This window comes from Rhea americana, unplaced genomic scaffold, assembly GCF_003343005.1.
Source record: "Rhea americana isolate MKP2758 unplaced genomic scaffold, rheAme1 scaffold_159, whole genome shotgun sequence".
Taxonomy (NCBI): Eukaryota; Metazoa; Chordata; class Aves; order Rheiformes; family Rheidae; genus Rhea; species Rhea americana.
In genome coordinates, this window is record NW_028185694.1 from 2,027,365 (window position 1) to 2,046,291 (window position 18,927).

Consider the following 18,927-nt stretch of genomic DNA (forward strand, 5'->3'; position numbering starts at 1 on the left):
GTGTTTGTTGAGAGATGTAAACTAACTTGTATGTATAGTCCCATGTTATATCCGAGTGTGTCTCTTAGGTTGTCCAGTTCATCTTGCCACCTGCCATCACCCTTTTTAGCTCTTTAGGAATCTTCTGTTCAAGATACTGATGCAGCACTTGGTAAGCATTTGCCAACATTGCAGTGGGAGAGGGCTCCACAGCTGTTACTGTAGAAAATCCTAACAGAAAAAACAGAGGTGGTTCATTTTGGAGCAGGAGACTTAGTTTGGTCATTGAAGATGGTGATGTTATCTACCACAATCTGCTCCCTTTGGCTCACTGGCCTTACATTGCCTGCCTGCCTGCCTATGTCTGCCTAGCCACCCAACAAGAAGTGCATGACGCTTGTGGGATCACTGTCAATACCAGATTTTTCCCTTGGGCTTGCCACCTGTTTACAAGTTAAGCACTAAATTGCCATGTTAGCAGTGTATCTAAGGTATGTGCTACCCTTTATTAACAARTGAATTTGTGAAATCTTTCTTGCAGGTATCTAAGATATTTAAATTTTTAACTGCTGTAAGTCTGAAATAGCCAGGAAACAGAAGCCCCATTGTGTGAATATGGTTGCGCACTCATCGGGCTGAGCTTGGGCTCCCTGGCCAGCCACAGTCTTTCATTTTTCAAGTAATCTTGTGCAGCCCCATCCTGGTGTGACAGCAACTTCAGAACTTACCTTTACTTGATGGATCATGTGATTTCATGCACTTGTATGATGTTGTCCAGCATACTGCAGTCTTGGTATATGGGAAGCCAGCTGAGATTCAGTCACCCCTAAGATAAAACTTGTCCCTCTGGAGCAATGCAGGAAGGGAGCTCCCTTATATGCTTTCTATACTGTTCAGAGCTATAGCAGTGGGAGTTTTGGGCTGGTGAGCATACCTGCAACCTTAAAAGAAACACCACGATCATTGAGATAGGAAAATACTATGGAACACAGAGGGACCATGAGAACTGTGCATTTCAGGAAAAACAAATTCAGTTATTGCCTTGAAAGCCAGCTCCATGGAATGCATGTGCAAACAATTCCTCAAAGKAAAAGAGACTAATTTCTTTACAGTAACTGGAATAATTTAAAATATGCTCTACATGAGCTCAATTCCTGTTTCATTAGAGCTCTATCATCTGATTTACATGACTGAGAGACTACTGAGGCATAGGAAGCATTTTCTGCCATTTATGCTTTTTGAATAGCATGAAAAACGTCAATATCTTGATGTTGAGCAAAGTCTCCAAAGGTGTAAAACATGTACATCCCAGAGTAGCGATATGCACAGACGTACAACTACAGCACTGTTTAATGGTATTCTTTAGCCTTGAGCCATGTTACTACTCAAAGAATCATAATCATTTTTAGCTCGCTTTTCTTGTTTCATTGCTTTGAATTAGTTTCAAGAATACTTGCCAGATAAAGCAAGATGTCTGCCATCTTGTTAGAAATTRTTTTCCTGTGAATAGATAATAGGTAGAAGTGCTTGTTTGGATTACTGACAATTTAAAAGACAATAGCAACAAACTTCAAAAGGAAAAGGAAATGGAAATGAACAAAATTGTGGCAATTGCTTAAGTTGTCCTTAGGATCACTGCAACTGCATTTCATTAGAAATAATCTGTAGTGTGGAAAAGCTCTTATCYCTTAATGCAAAATCAGATTTTCTTCCAGGTAGGGATGGTGCTTATCCTAAACCACTTCTTAAGGTGYGATAGAACAGCTGACATCTTGAATTATGATGCCTATGCCTATGTTGCCATCAGGCAGGAAACACCTGAGGTCTGCCAGGACCACTACCAACAGAAGTGATTGACTGGCAGGATCTTTGGGATGTATTTATTTTGGCTCTTAGGCATCTGTTAGGTATCCATACCATACTCTCCCAAGACCTCTTATCTTAGAGAACTCTAGCTAAAAGCAAACAAATTAAATTCTGTGCACACCAAGAATTCAATGTCTTCCAATTTTAAGTTTTTTCAACCATTTTCAACTTCCTCCTATTCCAAACTGGGGTACTCTTAAACCATTATTAATGTTGAAGGCAACATTTTATCTTCCCCTGCATAGATAAATAAAAATCTCTGTAGTTGAAGAATGTGGAAGACAATGGAACAAATCAGCCAAAAAAATTATCAGGAAAATAACTGTTATATATCACCACAGAAAATACATGGCTGGAAAACTACCTCACTCACATAGCTCATCTCCACATCTATGTASCTTATCGCTTATAATAGTTCCTCTTGTGGTTTCTGTGTTACTTTTCTTTTTTCAGTTATATCCCTTTGAAAGGATAATGATGGTGTGGTGGGGTAAGAGTAATTTTACCTCATATATAAGATAGAATGAAAGTCCTTTGAAAGTTGCAAGCTGTTCAAGACTTTTTAGCTAATTGCAGATGAACCTGTTTCTCCAGAGTTGAGGTGCTCTAAAAGCCTGCTTCTGAACACCAGAAGTGATGTTTCCCCTTTCTTTCCTGTTCTAACAGATGACTTAGCAAAACCAGGTTAGGGACCAGCTACCTGTACAATGTAAGCCAGTAGAAGAGGCTCAGGGATCAGGTTGGGACAGGGAGTACTGCATGGTCAGAGCAATAAAATCTTTGGATTAGTGTATCGAAAAGTAACACATCTGGCTATGCCTCTAAGGAATCTGGGATTCAGTGCAAAATGCACTGAATGGAATGCACATATGGAAGCCTGTAGGTCAGGTATGGGAGATGCCTATGTTCATTAGCACTGTTTATTGCATTTCTGCGTTTTTGTGTGATTTTCCTGTTCATTGAGAGCAGTTCAGAAAGAGACCTCTTAGCTACACATCCCCTACTGTCTATATCCTCATTTTAAAAATGGCAAGCTGGTATGCCTAGAATCATGTCCTAGTCTTTTTTTTTTTTTAATGGATAGTAAATCTAATAAAAATTTATTTGGTTTCATACTATTCAACTGAACTTTATGGCTAAATGCAGATTATTGCTTTCTGTTACCAAATGTGATCATAATTTATCATATTCGTAATTGGATTTATACTAAACTTTCAATGGACTGTAGAACTTAAATCTTGTATTTTCACAGAAAGAAAACTCACACTTTATGAAAACTTTATTTCATGCTGTGAGCACGAAATAGACAATGAACATGTAGATCAGCACTTCTACAAGACGAGTGAATGGAGGTGTGTTACTTCAAACTCTGTAGATAAAAGTTGCTTATTGGCTTACAAACACTGAAACAAATCCAAGACACTTTCTCTGCATGTCTTTGGTCTGTCGTTGCATTATGCAACGAACAACTTGGTTGTGTTCTGYGTGATACTGTTGAATGACAAGTTTTAAACAGTCTATCTTGTTTAAAGCTGTTATCTTTATGAGGCTTATGCAAAATTTGACCATATTTCTGCCTTTCAAAAGTGAAATAAATTATTCTCTGGAAAAACAAGTGCACATAAACTTAGCTACCACTACCTTCTGATTTGTTTTCTTGAATCTTGAGAGAGAACTGATGGTCCTGTTTTCCAAATCCACAAATTTATTTCACTTTCATCTTCTGAATTATCTAGCTCTGTTTCTTTTCCTCAGTCTATTTCCACAGGTTTTTATGCTTATTTATTCTAAATATGTTAAGTAACTTGTAAAGGACTTTTTAAAATGGATTTTCAGTATTTTCTGATGAAGAAAAACCCAACTTGAAGTGCTGATCTTCAAACAAAGAATGATGGAATGTCTTGAATTTGCTACAGCATCACTCAGGAGTATGAAAGATGTCCATAACAGACAAGGTTTTGATTTAAACAAATGTTTCTCTAGCATGATGATCTTTATCAAGAAGAGGCTTTAATTCAAAGAAAAATATGGATGAGAAGTAAGTGCTTTTTTTTCTTTAAGATATCTTGGAGCTCTTCAGCATTGTACAGGTTAATATATGACATGATATTTCAAGTATTAAGGTTAAAGCTGCCCATTAATGATGTGTAATGAATATTCATTTTTTTTATTCCTATATGGGAACAGGAAGAAAATGAATGAAGGTTGACTGTAAGAATGACATTAATCAATCATTAAGAATATCCTTTATTAATATGACCTGAAAAATATATCATATGCCACCAAAGTATATAAACCACTTAAGATATTCTGCAGTTATAACAAAATCAGTAACAGACTGTTTACAAATACTTTCTCAGCCAACACACTTTTGAGCATTTATACATTTTACTGGAGCACTGGAAAAACAAATCCCCATCTTTTAACTTGCTCTGCATAACTACAGATACATAGAATCACATGTCCACAGATGCCTCTTCCTATCACTCCAAAATCAAAGTTTACAAGGCAGCTATGTTTTTTGATCCTGAAGGTCTCAATCTGATTGCATGACTAGACTTCTGTCCCAGGGAGCGTGCCCTGGCAGAAAGGTCTGCTTTTGCAGATATTCCTGTTCCACAAGTGTGCGATGATTTATAACATGCCTCAAATGCAGTCAGTCAATGGAGTCTTCCCATACTTTTCAAGGGTGCCAGGATCAAGGGTGCCTTGGTTTCAATATGCCATATCAATAGTAAAACTATAAAGGAATATTTTGTCCATTTGGAGAATGTAGTGATGAGAAATAAGGGCAAGCCCTATGATCCACCTCTAACTACTGGCTGGAAATGTATTACTTCCAAAAGCAAAATCCCTCCTTAATAGTTACTCAAGTTACTCCTTTCCCCTTTTTTTAATATACCTAGTGCAAATTGATTAGAATATCCTAAGCAAAAATTTAAGTGCAGTCTCTGCATTCCTCAGCACAGAAAGGCTAAAAAAAAAAAAAAAAAAAAAAAAAAAAAAAAAAAAAAAAAAAAAAAAAAAAAAAAAAAAAAAAAAAAGAAGTTTACTTTTGGTGCCTCAAACTGCACATTATCAGGTGATCATCAGCACAGACTACATTTGGAGACTCTGAGTATCAGTTCAGGAATTTCTGCTTGAACATAGTTTCTAACTCTGTTAGTTTCATCCATTTCTATACATTGTAGTCTCTGCTTATTCCTAAGTTGAAGAGTTCAAATATGAGAGTTCAARTTGCAATGTTAAAAAAGAAGTCATAGTTGAGTTTTGGCTTTTATGGTTAAAGAAAACCCTGAGTATATTGAAAAATTGACTGTAGGTATCCTGTATCAGCTGTATAAATTATAGTACTTAAGTGTTGTGTGTAAGTGCTGCAACCCCAACTGGATCTGTGACTTAATAAAACACATTTAGAACCTTATTTTGAATTAAGCCTTGATTCAGATTTTCTTTATCCTACAATACTGATAGTTAATGTCTAATAATGAGTTGCTTGCAAGAAAAAGACAAACATCTACTGTTATTTTTGAAACTTATAGCAGATGCAGAAACATGAGTTAATACGTTGGTGCAAAATTGCTCTTGTWTAATTGAAGAAAACTGCTTATATGTAACCAGAAACTACTGAAGTGGTATGAAAATATATAAAAATCTAAATACAAAATACCTTGTTCATTTAGTAAAAAATTCCAGAGAAAATGTGGTATCAGTGAAACTTGTCTTAAATGACCAATAAAAAAATGCTGCTTAAATGGAGTATCTTATTAGAATTATTTCTAACAGAAAATGTACTATGCATGTTTAGGGAAAAATACTAGAAAAGCTTAAGAGAGAACACTTTCTCACACCCTGTTTTGTTGTTTAAGCTTAATTATTCCAGGTTTTTTATGGTAAATATATTGTGGACTGATGGGTTATCTTCTAATCAGTCTTTTTAGTTTTCCTGTAGTGCAGGATTGTGGCTGTGACCCAGATATTGAGAATGAGCATGGTTATGAAACGGATGAGAACTAAAAGGAGGAAAAAAAACCTTGTAAGTATAAATACAAAAACAAAAAACAAAAACAAAAACAAACAAACAAACAAAACAACTGCTGTCACTTTAGGAAGACAAATTGTTTTGTAAACTTTTGCCAGTGTATAAATTGTCTGGTTTCCGTTCCGCAACTCATTGCAACTAACTGATTTAAATTACCATGTTTAGGAATCCAGAAATTCTCAGAGTAAATTCAGCATGCACATTTTGCTTAAGAAGAGAGAAACAGTGGACAAGAGCATAGCAGAAAAGAGCATTTAGCATTCGCTGAGTGACAGCTGAAAATAATACAACATAGTATCTTTAATTCTTTTGGGACAAAACCTGCAGAGTAGCACAAGTTTGAGGAGTCTCGTTTAAATTTATATTTACACCCAACATGAAACTCAGAGTAGCAACACATGTGTTTTTTACTTGCGTGTGTTGTTCATAATAGAAGGATTAGTCTGTAATACCATCTGTTAAGCTCTGACTTCAGGGATACAGAAATATTTCAGACTATGAGATTTTAATGAGAGAAAACTGACAATTCATTAAAAAGTACTGTTTGCTCACTATCTTGATTAACTTTCAGAATTTTTTAAAACCAAAATAAGCACAGTATCTCTACCTGTGAGACTGCAATTTGTAGTATAAATATATCTAATATCCATTTGGCAAATGGAGCATTCACAGACAAACTTCCTTTCAGAAGTGATCTTTGACAGTTTTAGCAACCAAGATGAACATGACAAAAGTATTAAGTTTTAGAAGTTGGCTAGATTCATTTTCCTTTAACACTGCCTTATCTGTGTTTGCTGCTGTATCTTTCATGTCGCAAAGTATACTGTGCTATATTTTAAAGAGTAGCTTTAACTAAACCCAGCTTTACTTTCAAGGATTTTGGTYTTCCTGGCACTTTTAGACAGTATTTTTCTCCCTTTTGTCTATGTTCTTACCAGCATAAGCATGCAGCTGTGTGTGAACTGCACTCAATAACTGACCTAGATTAAATATATGTGTATGCCTTGCCCATTTTTTGGTGTTCCAGTTAACTGAATACAAGCTTGTATTCTGGGGCAGAGAAAGCAGCAAGCACGGGAACGGAAATGAGCAATTGAAAAAGGGTCTTCCTTTTCCAGTGAAAAAGCCATCTTAAATGCTTGTAAAACTAGAGCCTTATTGTGCTCCAGAGGGCTGCTTTTTAAAAAAATCAATTCAAATGATGCTTCTGCTGAAATATCAGCCTTGAACTAGAACAAAGATCCACTAGATAAAGTACAATGTGATTTTGTTACCGTCCTTACATCCACTACTAAATCATGATTTTGAATCATGTATTGAAAAATATGCTGCACTCCTTAGCTCCGTCAGTTTTGTCATGATCACTCTTTTTCATAGGATGGTAAGAAGCTGTTAAATAGCTTTCCTTTGTAATGAAATTATCTGCTAATTGTATGTTTTAAGTTAGTTTGGGATGAGTTTTCTACTAGCCTGCTTTTCACTCCACTATAAACTTCTTTCTAAAAGTCCTGCCTAAAACTATTTACRCTAGCTGACTTTTAAACAGTTTTATAAAAGATTTTTTTTTAATGCATAAATCCTAGGATGAAAAAAAAGAAACCACTTATTATTTGGAAAAGCTACTACTCACTTATTATAGATGTATAAGATTACTGTATTTTAATTTACTAAATGGATTTATTAGTGTATTTAAATAGAAAAGATTTTTTTAACACTTTATTCTGGTATTTTTCTAATTAAGTAAATCTTGTAGTGCTTTTTCCTTTTAAAAGCAATTATGGTTCCCTAACCACTGTATCAACATATGACAAACTTAAGCAGATTTTCTTCTTTTTCTTCTTCATTTGTAATCTTGTGATACTTGTTTTAGCAGTAACTCCTTCCCTCACTGTATTAAAACTTGTTTTATAATTTGTTCTTCTGAGAACAGAAACTGCTTTACAAAACAGTTACTACCATGGCAGTTGTTTTCTTGGAAAGGCAGAAAATTTCATACTTTACTCACCTATAAGATCATTCGTAGTCATTAAAGTTGTAATTATTCTTGCTGTAAATTGAAGGAATTGTGATTAGTGGACTAGATATGACATGTTTATATTTAAAAAAATGATGATGTGACACACCTGTTCTGCAATGGAGGGTAATCCTGCATGAAAATATACCTTATGTAAACATACCCCTTTTTAGTATGTCCACTCTTCAGTATTTTAGCCTGAGTCCAAGCTCTCAAACCTGATTGACACTGTATTAAGGGTATTTTTTTAGCAAAAGAATCACTGATATAGTTAGAATTCAAAAACATATTTTTATATATTTCACTAGGTGGGATGTGGTGAATGTTTACTGCTCCCTTTCTGTTCAATCCCTCCTTCGGTAGTTGATACTAAGCTACACCCACAATCAAGTTGCCATGACTTAGCTTCATAAATTGTAAATGTTCACATGCATGCTTTTAGGCTTACTGCAAATACGAGGAAATCAGCTTCTCTACACACAACAGATGATATCTAAATGTTATATTTCTTATTTATAAGAAATAAATTTAAAAGATTATTGCTATTATTTGTCTGACATAACACAGCTTTAATCATTTGACTTCAAACCATTTGTTTCACAAATGAATAGATCCAGCAGCAATACACTTTATTTAAGAATGCTTTAAACAAGTTTTGTAAATACAACAACGGCACTTCTGCTGAAGAGTTGTAGAAGTGTTCATTCTGACCACCAGCTATTTATCCAAACATACAAAAACTGTCCAAATTACTGCTCTCAATGTATTCTTAAATTCACCCTGTTGAGCAAACTATTTACACTCAGTCACAAAGTTAGAGGTACTCAACATTAAGCATGTATTTATTTGTTAGTAGATGCTTTTCCAAATCAGCATTGTCTGTCTATAAACTAAAAAGGTTAGTACCTTTTCATGCTGGATCATTGATAATTTTATTAAATCCTAGAATGTTGAGATATTTTCTTCATAAAGGCACTCTCAATTTTTTTCATCTTTATTGGACAACATGAAATAATGATCAAAGGAATCTAARTCAAATATTGAGCTGATGGCAAAGATAAAACTTCATTTCAAGAGTCTGGCTGTTGTTTTAGTTTCACAGAACAGTTGAGGTTGGAAGCAGCCGCTGGAGATCAGCTGGTGCAACCCCTTGTTCAACCAGGGCTGGCTAGAACAGGTTGCCCAGAACCATGCCCTGTCAGGTTTGAGTATCTCTAAGGATGGGAACTCCACAGGGCAGCCTGTTCCAGCATGCAGTCACCCTCACAGTGAAGAACTGTTGTCTTATGTTCAGATGGCATTTCCTGTATTTCAGTTTGTGCCCACTGCCTCTCATCCTGCCACTAGGCACCATTGAGAAGAGACTGACTCCATCTTCTTTATTCTCTCCTATCAGATATTTATATACATTGATAAAATCCACCCCTGAGCCTTGTTTACTGCAGGCTGAACAATTTCAGCTCTCAGCCTCTCCTCCTATGACAGATGCTCCAGTATGCCCCAGTCCATGTCTTCCTTGTACYGGGGAGCCCAGCATTGGACACAGCACTCCACCAGGGCTGAGTAGAGGGGAAGGATCACCTCCTTCAACTTGCTAGCAATGCTCTGCCTAATGCAGCCTGGGATACAGTTGGTCAACTTTGCCACAGAGGCATATTGCTGGCTCAACTTGGTGTCCTCCAGAACCCTCAGGCCTTCTGTACAATACTGCTTTCCAGCAAATCAGCCCCCAGCTATTGGGGTATAGTGTTATTCCTCTCCAGGTGCAGGACTCAGCACTTCCCTTTGTTGAACCTCATGAGGTTCCTCTCTGCATMTTTCTCCAGCCTATTGAGGTCCCTCTGAATGGCAGCACAGCACTGTGGTGTATCAGCCGGTACTCCTAGTTTTGTATCATCTGAAAACTTGCTGAGGGTGCATTTGATCCTATCATCCAGGTCTTTAATAAAGGTATTACATAGTATTTGATCCAGTGGTGTGACCCCAGGACCACCACCAGTGACTAGCCTCTGGCTGGACTTTGTGCCACTACTCACAACCCTCTGGGACTAGCAGTTCAGCCAATTTTTAGTCTACCTCACTGTTCACCATCTAGCCTGTAGATCATCAGCATGTCTATGGGGATGTTATGGGAGGGACAGTGTTGAGAATCTTACTAAAATCAAGATAAACAACATCCACTGCTCTTCCCTCATCCACGAGTCAGTCTTCTCATCATAGAAGGTTATCAGGTTGGTTAAACACAATTTCCCGTTCACAAATGCATGCTCATTACTACCGATTGCCTTCCTGTCCTTCACTTTTCTGGAGATAATATCCCAGGGATTGACGTGAAGCCATCCAGCCTGTAGTTCCCTGGATTTTCTTTATTGCCCTTCCTGAAGACAGAAGTGACATTTCCTCTCTTTCAGTCCTCTGCCACCTCTCCTGATCACCAAGACCTTTCAAAGATGACTGAAAGTGGCCTTGCAATGACATTAGCCACCTCACCTCATAGGTKAATCCTTTTCAGGGCCCATGGACTTAGAATCATAGAACAGACTCATAGAATCAGCAAGGTTGAAAGGGACCTCTGGAGATCATCTAGTCCAACCTCCCCTGCTCAAGCAGGGTCACCTACAGCATGGTAGACAGGGTTGTATCCAGGCGAGCCTTGAAGATCTCCAGACAAGGAGACTCCACAACCTCTCTGGGCAACCTGTGCCAGTGCTCCGTCACTCTCACAGGGAAGAAATTCCCCCTCACGGTCAGGCAGAACTTCCTGTGCTTCAATTTCTGCCCATTGCCCATTCACATTGAGAAGATCCCCCCTCAGTCTTCTCTTCCCCAGGCTAAACAGGCCCAGCTCTCACAGGCGTTCCGCATAGGGCAGGTGCTCCAGCCCTCGGATCATCTTTGTAGCCCTACATTGGACTCTCTCCAGCAGCTGCCTGTCTCTCTTGTCCTGGGGAGTCCAGAACTGGAGACAGTCCTCGAGATGAGGCCTCCCCAGGGCTGAGTAGAGGGGTAGGATCACCTCCCTCGATCTGCTGACAACACTCCTCCCAATGCACCCCAGGAGACCATTGGCCTTCTTGGCCACAAGGGCACATTGCTGGTTCATGGTCAACTTGTCATCCACCAGCACTCCCAGGTCCTTCTCTGCAGACCTGCTCTCCAGCAGCTCAGCCCCCAGCTTGGACTGGTGCCTAGGGTTATTTTTCCCGAGGTGCAGGACTCTGCACTTGCCCTTGTTGAACCTCAGGAGGTTCCTCTCTGCCCAGCTCTCCANTGTCACATGGCACCATTGAAAAGAGTTTGTTCTCATCCCCTTGACACTCTCCCTTCAGGTACTTGTACACATTGATAAGATCCCCCCTCAGTCTTCTCTTCCCCAGGCTAAACAGGCCCAGCTCTCGCAGCTGTTCCTCATAGGGCAGATGCTCCAGCCCTCGGATCATCCTCGTAGCCCTATGCTGGACTCTCTCCAGTAGCTTCATGTCTCTCTTGTCCTGGGGAGTCCAGAACTGGAGACAGTCCTCGAGATGGGGCCTCCCCAGGGCTGAGTAGAGGGGCAGGATCACCTCCCTCGACCTGCTGACAACACTCCTCCCAATGCACCCAAGGAGACCATTGGCCTTCTTGGCCACAAGGGCACATTGCTGGCTCATGGTCAACCTGTCATCCACTAGCACTCCCAGGTCCTTCTCTGCAGAGCTGCTCTCCAGCAGCTCAGCCCCCACCTTGTCCTGGTGCCTAGGGTTATTTTTCCCTAGGTGCAGGACTCTGCACTTGCCCTTGTTGAACCTCAGGAGGTTCCTCTCTGCCCTGCTCTCCAGCCTGTCCAGGTTTCTCTGAATGGCAGCAGCACAGCCCTCAGGTGTGTCAGCCACTCCTCCCAGCTTGGTATCATCAGCAAACTTGCTGCGGATGCACTCTGTCCCCTCATCCAGGTCACTGATGAAGTTGAACAGGATGGGACCCAGTGCTGAGCCCTGGGGGACTCCACTAGCCACAGGCCTCCAACTCGACTCCATGCCACTGATCATGACCCTCTGAGCTCTGCCTTTCAGACAGTTCTCAATCCACCTCACTGTCCACTCGTCTAACCCACACTTCCTGAGCTTATCTASGARGAWGWTATRSGAGACAGTGTCWAAAGCCTTGCTGAAGTCAAGGGACACAACGTCCACTGCTCTGCCCTCATCTACCCAGCCAGTCATGCCATCATAGAAGGCTATCAGGCTGGTTAAGCAGGATTTCCCCCTGGTGAATCCATGCTGGCTACTCCTGATCATCTTTTCCTCCATATGCMTGGAGATGACATCCAGAATGAGCTGTTCCATCMCCTTWCCAGGGATGGAGGTGACCCTGACTGGCCTAGAGTTGCCTGGGTCCTCCTTCTTGCCCTTCTTGAAGACTGGAGTGATATTGGCTTTCTTTCAGTCCTCAGGCACCCCAACACGCGCAGGCTTCCAGTTCTCCAGGACCTTTCAAAGATGATGGAGAGTAGCTTGGCAATAGCCCCACCAGCTCCCTCAGTATTCATGGGTGCATCCCAYCYGGGCCCATGAATTTGTGGATGTCTAGCCTACCCAGAAGGTCTCTAATCCTATCCTCCTCAACCAAAGGAAAGGCTTCCCTTCTCCAGAYTTTCTCCCTCACGTCCAGGCTGCAGGATTCCTGAGGGCTGCCCTTAGCAGTGAAGACTGAAGCATTCAGTAATTCYKCCTTCTCTSTATCCCTTGTCACCAGGGCCCYYRMCCCATTCAGTAGCRGGCCCACATYTTYCCTAGTCTTCCTCTTGCTGCTGATGTATTTGAAGAAGCCCTTCCTGTTGTCCTTAACGTCCTTTGCCAGACTCTATTCCAGCCGGGCCTTAGCCTTCCTCGTCGCATCTCTACATACTCTGACTGCTTTCCTATAATTCTCCCAAGTAGCCTCTCCCCTCTTCCACATTCTATTTTCTTCTTCTGCCTGAATTTGGCCAAGAGCTCCTTGCTCACCCATGCAGGTCTCCTGCCCCTTTTGCTGCACTTCTTACTCATAGGGATGCACCGCTCTTGAGCTTGGAGGAAGTGACGTTTGAATACTAGCCAGCTCTCATGGACCCCCCCTTCCTTCTAGGGCCTTAACCCGTGGGATTCTTCCAAATACGTCTCTGAAGAGCCCAAAATCTGCTCTCCTGAAGTCCAGGGTTGCAATCCTGCTTGTTGCCTTACTTCTTTCCTGCAGGATCCTGAACTCCACCATCTCRTGGTCACTGCAGCCAAGGCTGCCCCCAACCTTCACATCTCTAACCAGTCCCTCTCTGTTGGTAAGGACAAGGTCCAGCAGGACACCCTTCATCATAGGCTGCTCCACCATTTGCGATAAGAAGTTATCACCAATGCATTGCAGGAGCCTCCTGGACTGTTTGTGCCTTGCTCTGTAGTCCCTCCAGCAGATGTCAGGGTGGTTGAAGTCCCCCATGAGAMCCAGGGCCTGTGATCATGAGGCTACTTCCAGCTGTCTATAGAAGGCCTCATCAACTTTCTCTTCCTGRTCAGGTGGAGACTTGTGTATGCTCAATTTGTTTAAGTGTTTCCTAACCTGATCTTCTGCCATAGAGAAGCCATTGCTCCAGGCTTCCCCTGGGGTCYTAAGGGCTTGAGATTCCTGAGGACTGGTTTTACCAGCAAAGGCTGAGGAGAAGGCGGCACTGAGTACCTCTGCCTTTTGTTCGCCCTTTGCCACTAGGGCCGCTGCCCCATTTAGAAGTGGGCTGGGCTCAGTGTTCAGTATGGAAAACTACATTAGGCAAGATTTTTATCTGTGGTTTAGCAMAGACCAATTGACACAGGCACTTGGAGCAGAAATCGTTTTATAAAATTAAAACTCAGTGCTTTGCACCAAATTGTCCATAGCTTACTTGCACAGGTATATGCAGACATACTCCAGGTCAAGGCGCTCACTTGTCCAGAATCTTTTGTCTGCCAGAGACACTGCAGCTGAGCAAGCTTACTTGCTGCGCTGATTAGCGTGCACAAATTCTGCAAAGCATATAAAAAGAAAAGAACCTCTGAAGAGAAAAGAAAGAACCTCTGTCTCTGCCATTGTATTATCTGAGTGTTTAGTTTATGGTTAACTGTTAGGATGCACTTTACTAAAAATTAAGAATAGCCTTTTCATTTAAAATAGAAAAAAMCATTTTTTCAATTTTTTGTAACCAAACATTACAGCTTCCTATTAAGGAACTGTGAGGCAAAAAAAATAAAGTTGTCATAAACCAGTGACTGAGTTCTGAGGTACTGCTGTTGGCAAAGGCTTGACATACGCAACTACAATAAGAGGTGCAAGTAGTAACTCCCCCCAACCTGCAACATAAAACTGTTTACAAAAGTTAGTTGAAATGAGACTGATCTAGTCTAAACAGAAAGGTTGATTCATACCATCTGTTACCATTCTGTCTGCCAAACAAAACAATAAAAGAATGAGAAAACTGACAAGAATGTGTGTAAAATGAGTCCAGTTGGTGGGGAAAAAATGAAGGAAAAAGGACTATTCAACCTGTCATCCTTTTAAGGGAGATTTTGCAAAGGCAGTGGGTAGAGAGTGGAGATGATCTCTACGTGGGACTTTATGCCATGCCTGGATTTCTCCTGCAAGTAAGGATCAGTAGTAAACTAAGAAGCTTTTATCCCCATTTGTATTATCTTTTCCAGTAGAAACTCCAGTTCATCTAAATCAACTTTCTCTCTTATAAAAAGGGCAAAGACCTTCTAAAGTATCTGTATAAAGTATCTTTAATACTACATAGAACATTATCAGATGATATTTTTCTCACAAAATTCTATGACTAAAGGAAAAAAAAGATCTTGTGAAATATTTAACACTGTCCCTTTCAAATACTTCAATGCTCTCTTTTTCTCCTCTCATGTTAAAGATTTATTAATGGGGACTATAGAATTAGGCCTAAAGAAACTAATGTCTCTTTTTTCAACATCTTAAACCTTTGCTAGTTTTAACACTATAGTGACAAAGTGATGCCAGCAGTTTTAACACTCTCAACTTGCCAATGAGGTTAACACAATTATACCTCAGAACACACAGGGTTTTCTGTGCAGAGACTGTGTTGCAAGTGCTGTGTTTTCAAACTTCACACAGAAGTGAGAGAAACACTTATATTTGAAAACTGGTTGGTTGTTCCRAAAGCTAACCTAAATGATGAATTCTCTCAAGGACAAATATAAGGGAAGATGTTCACTAATAAAGACTTTCAGAAAGAATGATTTCATATAGGGACATAATTCCAAGTAATCAAGTAACACTTACCATGGCCAGGTCTAGTACCCACTTCTGCAGTGTCAGCATGTACCACCCCCCCACAAATCTTAAGTAATGTTAAGTTTCACAGCACTGCAAATTTTAAGGTACCCAAGCTCTCAAAACTTGCTGCGGAATTACCTTTTTCTAACATCTGGAAATAATCTTATTGAAACTTTGTACACAGACCATACAATCTGGATAAAACAAATTAAGCACTGAGGGAAACAGTAAATGCTCCTACAAATCAAAGTGTCTTTGATTGAATGGCATGTTGAGTTTCTCAAGACCTGCTCCAAAGCACATGGCATGAGATTTATGCCCAAATTCTATAGTTTTAAAAAACAGCTACTGTGTTCATCATAGCAAGTATAATCTGCATGGATAGGAATCAAATTAAGATGTTTCATCATTTCGAACCTGCATTTCTAGCAAGGATGTAAGTTAAGAATCAATCTTACTCCTCATCTGTTGTTGGCCTCCTAGAACATGACTGAATATAATTTACAATAGTAATACAAAMCAAATAATGACATAGCTAGGCAAAGAACTACCAAATAAACTACATAAACAGACATTGCCAAATCTGAAAGGATACGTGACTGTGTAGAGCAAAGCTTGTTTCATGTTTCCACTGAAGTGCAGAATAAACAAAAAGAGAATGACATCTGAAATAAATAAAAATTTGCTTGTTACAGAAGGGAGATAAAGGGCCTAAATACCATTCTRGACAGAAGAAAGTAACTCCACTGAACACCATACCTAAGGAAGCAGGTTTCTTACAGGTTGGTCTCTCTAATTTGACTGATGTCCAATACACTGCCAGCACCAAAAAGAGGCTTTTCCCAGTTTGGAGCATTTATAAGGTTTCTCCCACATGGACTGACTGGATAAAGAATTAATGGATAAAGAATGAGCTTATACTGCAGCCCCACTGTAAGCAGTTCATGTGGGGGGAATTAATTAGACCTTTCTCCTCCACTTGACCATCTATTTTCATAAAACATATAGGAGGAATTCAATTATATTTGAGGTGTTCATTCCCCTCCATCCATTCCAACCCCAGCTAGAACCAATCAGCGGATTCACATTACTATAGTGGAGTATCGTACACACATGCAGAACCCTGAATGTTGAATGAGCCCTCTTTTATTTCCAAAACTGGCTTAAAAATATTACCTTGTGCAATGATGATAGGATATTCCAGGTAAGTCTGTAGAGGGTAGCCATAATAAATCTGGTACTTCAGAAATACAAGGAAGCTGAACAAAAAGACACAAAACAGTGTCACTGCACAAAAGGACATGACARCTCCTTGCAAACTTCTTTTTCTCTTTTAACCTATCTTTTGGTTGTGCCAAAAGGCTCCAGGCAGGTACATGTCCCGCTGTCAAACTTATCAAATAAATACGAATACAAAGTGCCAGCCATGATGGTTCTGCAGTCTATTTCTGTTACTCTCAAACTGAGTAAAATGTTGAGAGCTGCCCACATTTCTTGTCAAGGTCTTCGTGGCACAGTCTTAAAGGCATCATTTTATCAATTACAATTGATGAGAAAGAAATAAAGGTTTCCAGATCTAGGAGTTACCTTCTCTTTGCAGTCTTCTTTGGTACTTCTGGAATAGCTTATTTCTCTGTTAATGTARGCAATTCTATCTATAAATTAAGTTTTTACAGGCATAGAAACATCTTTCAAGCCATCCAGGCTTCACTGCTTTAACATTGCCAAGTGTAGCTATACCAAGTTGACTGAGAGCGTTTTTAACTGTACCAAACAATGGCAATTCTTCTTTTTTTCTGCTATTATAATATTCAAAAGGAATCAAACTTTTATCACGCTTTTTTTTTTACTTGTCTGATCCTAAACTTTCATACAAGTCCATAGAGATAGAAACTCCAGACCTGTAGAGTTTGCACAGAAAAGAAAAAGGACTCATAGGACATAGTTCTAGGTGAGGAAGAACTACTGACTTCCCCTGTAGAAGGATGGCATAAAGAATGTCTCCCCTGGGGGAAACTGGCTTTTAAAATATTCAGAATTGAAATACCTGAATTCTCTCAGGACTTCCTAGAAATCTTATTTTTTTCAGCAGAGTAAAATTACACCTCTTGGCATCAGCACTAATCCTCTGTGTCACTTGTCCATCAGGTTGTTGAACTCTGACAGCAGAACCATCCTAACTTGTACCATTAGATCAAAAAAATCTCTGCAGCTAGACCCAACATACCTTTTATCTACAGTCACAGGTCTTAAAGGTTGTAGGAGAAATAGTTCCACTAAATAAATAAAAATAAGAGTCATGATAAGTGTTTCAAAAAAGCCTTTTTGAAACTCTGTCAAAACAGTTTTGTCTGAAACACAGGGCAGGTGCAGTACCTAAAATGCTGTGGTTATCAGGCAGATGGTGAGGTGCTCTTTATGGCTTCTCCACCACCTTCTCTCATCTGAAGTCCTCATACAGGTGTTTCCATACACACCAACATACATGAATAATTTTAAAATGCTGCTACTGCTTTTTGTCTGGGACTTCAGGGTAAGTTATCCCCTTTGTCAAAATTCTTTGCTTTAGCTTGAGTTCCATTCACTTGCTCTTAGGCGTATTAAGTATAGGGAGTAAATAACAGTAATAAGCAACAGCATTTACTCTTAATGGTAAAGGATTCAGTGCTGTAGAGACACATATGCCTGCATGTATGTGGGCAGTTGCAGCAGGAAATCAACAAGGTTTCTGTTCAATTATGTACAGACAGTAGGTAAGTACCTAAGGCTCTGCAAGATCAGGACTCAGGCAACAACTGTGCCCCTAATGAAAAACAAAGAACAGATACATTCAGAAAGAACAAGCCATTTTTGTGAGGTGATTTTTCTGAATAAATAAAGCACATTTTTAKATTGGTTCAGAGAACTGATAATCATCCAGTTGGATGATCTAGCAACCTCCATGATTTGGTTCAGCAAACACAATGCTTTTCAAGGTATTTTTCCTCACATGCTCCTATTTGCATAWACACCCACACAGTTCATTTTCTCAGCTTGTTTTCCATTCTAACCATATCTAACCAAGATTTAGCCAACAGAAGATTATTAGTTTGACTGAAAAATCCTGTGAAATTGTGAGATCTTGTAAGAATTATAGTTTGCAGTTTTCTTCCAGAATGACTAAATTTTACAGATCAGGGTCAGAGATGTCTGTCTGACTGGCACAATTACTTGCACAACACAGCACAGATCATTTAATCACCTAAGCATATGGCTTAAACCCAACAATAGGCGTTCCCCTTAGCTAGATGGGTGGTTCAGATTRGCATCCTGCAAGTTTAAAAAGTAGCTTTGCTTTAACTGACAGCGCAGGCCTGTTTTAAAATGAGAAGTTTCTGCTCCAAACGTTTGCTACGCGGAATTAATAGGCAATGCAGCACCCGCACATGACAGATGTACAAAGCAGTCAGCCAGCTCAGAAGAGGGTGACAGCAGTACAAACACGTGGTTACAGGGATTAATCACGGGTTATAAAAAGGAGCAGTTTAAAAATCTCACAGAGCCAGGACCACTCAGCTGGTGACTACCTCACCCTTTGAGCAGCCACTCAACTGAGCGCACGTCTTTATCGGTGACCACGAAGCGCCCGATCAGAGCAGACAGCTCGAGCGACCCAACGCTCGGAGGGGACGCAGAGCCCCCCTCCCCCCCCCGCGGCTACGCCCCAACGGCTGCCTTTCCCCCCCGCGGCCACGCCCCA

The 18,927-nt window shown here is 40.1% G+C and overlaps 1 protein-coding gene across 2 annotated transcripts in view; it reads right to left on the reverse strand.

Moving 5' to 3' along the window:
* Positions 1–1,384: 1,384 nt before the first annotated feature.
* The window catches only part of SLC66A3 (solute carrier family 66 member 3), an 18,044-nt gene continuing 501 nt past the window's right edge, over positions 1,385–18,927 (reverse strand). The window contains exons 2-7 of one of the 2 annotated variants that reach the window (XM_085299994.1): positions 16,365–16,466; positions 15,784–15,853; positions 15,195–15,252; positions 13,792–13,912; positions 7,893–7,934; positions 1,385–1,479 (exon numbers count right to left, since the gene is read on the reverse strand). In XM_085299994.1, the coding sequence (XP_085156120.1) occupies positions 1,385–1,479; positions 7,893–7,934; positions 13,792–13,912; positions 15,195–15,252; positions 15,784–15,853; positions 16,365–16,466 (488 nt within the window). Of the gene's footprint in view, positions 1,480–4,074; positions 5,859–7,892; positions 7,935–13,791; positions 13,913–15,194; positions 15,253–15,783; positions 15,854–16,364; positions 16,467–18,927 lie in introns of those variants that run through there. The other variant, XM_085299993.1, reaches the window with a different exon arrangement.